At 47.8% G+C, this 2,402-nt stretch overlaps 1 protein-coding gene across 1 annotated transcript; it reads left to right on the plus strand.

Annotated features, from left to right (window-relative positions):
- Positions 1-320: 320 nt before the first annotated feature.
- Positions 321-2,056, plus strand: LOC103226197 (protein CFAP144P1). The gene is made up of 2 exons (XM_037996248.2): positions 321-1,099; positions 1,197-2,056. The coding sequence occupies exon 2, from the start codon at positions 1,403-1,405 to the stop codon at positions 1,808-1,810; it is 408 nt and encodes a 135-aa protein (XP_037852176.2). The 5' UTR covers positions 321-1,099; positions 1,197-1,402; the 3' UTR covers positions 1,811-2,056.
- The last annotated feature ends 346 nt before the right edge of the window (positions 2,057-2,402 follow it).

Below are 2,402 nucleotides of genomic sequence, written 5' to 3' on the forward strand. Positions count from 1 at the left end.
GGGACTATAGGCGCCCGCCATCTCGCCCGGCTAGTTTTTTGTATTTTTTAGTAGAGACAGGGTTTCACCGGGTTAGCCAGGATGGTCTCGATCTCCTGACCTCGTGATCCGCCCGTCTCGGCCTCCCAAAGTGCTGGGATCACAGGCTTGAGCCACCGCGCCCGGCCCCCTTGATCACTCTTAAACCAAGAAACTGAGATCTTTTCTCTGGTTGGTGGGGCTTCCTCACTGGAACAAAGGGGAGTATGTACATTTCATAATAGAGATTCTGTGATGAAATGTCCTAAGGAGATACATGTACATTTCATAATAGGCATTATGTGATGGAATGTCCTGAGGGGATAAAAGCTGGAATCGGTCTCAGCACATCTCAGTTCCTCATTTTGATTCGTTTGGACAAGTGAGTTACTACAGCGCTTATTTGGAAAAATGACTAGAAAGCTACCTCCAATCTCTCGGCCTCAACCCCAGGCTCCATTTCTTTCTGTTCCTTCCCGCTCTCGTCTTCCAGCCCTCCTTCCCCCCGTTACTCCTCAAACTTCCTGCCCTCAGCCTCCTCTCCAGAGCCGTCCATCTTGTTCGATTTTCTGCCCTACCCGTTTGCCCAAGCTGACTGATGTCTCCTCTTCCCAGTACCCTACCTCAAGGAATTTTCTGCCCAGCTCTTCCTCTGTTACTACCAGAGCGTCTGTGTGCCGCCAACTTGTTCGTCAGGCACCCCTTTCCCAGTGCCCTCCTATCTTCCCCCCTCGCCCTCCTCATAGCCCTTCTTGCTAGTTTCCTGTACTCTAGTCCTCACTCCCTACCCAGCCACCCCCAACCAGACCTGACGATTTACAAATCTCACCCTGGAGAAATGGTTTCCCTCCTACTGGGGCAGTTCTCAGGCAGTTCAGAATTGCCAGGACTGTGGATTCCCAGCAACGACCTGGCAGACACAGGGAATCCAAGACCATGGCAAGCGAATATTCAGCCTGGCCTGCGCCTTTCCTCTCCTGCCTGGGCAGCCAGACTGCACAAGCGTCTGCATTTGAACTGGCTTCTCCGTGGAACTTGGTCTGTAACCACAGAGCAAACTGTAGAACCAGAGGCAGAGAAGGTAGGGGATTGAAAAGCATCGAATCTGTTCTCAAGGAGGGAGGTGATTGGCCAACGTGAGGTCCAGTTTTATGTTCATTATCTCCTGGGTTTGCCAGTTGATGGCAAGCCTTTTTCCTGGCAGTATCGAGAGGCAGTTCTAGTAAAGAGGCTGGATTCCGAGAGGCCAGAGCGGTATCATAGAACGCTGTTGCCTGGAGATGGAGCGGGGCGCCGTTGCCTAGAGACTGCAGGAGGCCCGCGGCCGAGCGAGTGGTAAGAGGACGCCAAGAGAGTGCCGGACCCACGGAGCAGCTCCAAGGCCATGGCTGGACACCCGAAAGAGAGGGTGGTCACAGATGAGGTCCATCAGAACCAGATCTTGCGGGAGCTGTACCTCAAAGAGTTACGAACCCAGAAACTCTACACTCAGTACCACGTGAATCCCCTGCGCAAGGTTCACAGGATTACGAGGAAGCCCATGTCTTGGCATGATAACCTGGAGGAACCCGCAGACGCCAGGTTTCTGAATCTCATTCACCATGCTGCCCAGGGGCCAAGGAAGAAGTACCCGGAGGCACAAACTGAAAACCAGGAAATTGGGTGGGACTCAGAGCCCTTGGTCGACCCAGAACGCAGTGACCGTAGGATGAACCACTTCAGGGTCTACAATGACATCACTCTGTACAAAGCTAAAATGTGGAGCTTGGGAGAAGATGATCGCCACAAGTAGCTTCTCAGCAATGGAGTCAGTTCCTGGATTTAATGTCCTAAATATCCACTGCCTAGAAGAGTAAATATTACTTTAACCTACCCCGTCCATAATTCATGGATAATGGCAAAAATTAGGAAGCATAAAAAAATGCGGAAGAAGGAAATAAAAATTGCCCATTATCTCACCATATGGAAGTGACTAATATTAGCATTTTAAACCATTTGTTTTTAAAATTAATAATAAATTGCATATATCTATTGTGTACAATGTGATGTTTTGAAATATGTATAAATGGTGGAATGGTTAAATCGAGTATCTCACATACTTATTTTGTGGTGAGAGGACTTAAAATCTATTCTCTTAGCGATTTTCAAGAACACAATACATTGTTATTAACTGTAGTCGCCACAGTTAATCTTGACAGCTCTCTTGAACTTATTCCTCCAACTGAAATTTTGTATCCTTTAGCCATCATCGCCCCAATTCCTATCCCTAACCCCTGGTAATCACCATTCTAATCTCTAATTCTATGAGTTTGACTTTTTTAGATTTAGAAAATGTGGTATATTTACTTAATGGAATACAATTCGGCCTTAAGAAAGAAAGAAAT

The sequence above is a fragment of the Chlorocebus sabaeus genome, chromosome 21, assembly GCF_047675955.1.
Source record: "Chlorocebus sabaeus isolate Y175 chromosome 21, mChlSab1.0.hap1, whole genome shotgun sequence".
Taxonomy (NCBI): domain Eukaryota; kingdom Metazoa; phylum Chordata; class Mammalia; order Primates; family Cercopithecidae; genus Chlorocebus; species Chlorocebus sabaeus.

Excerpts from the sequence above, each read along its gene's own strand:
- LOC103226197 (XM_037996248.2), top strand. The coding sequence starts at position 1,403 with ATGGCTGGACACCCGAAAGAGAGGGTGGTCACAGATGAGGTCCATCAG.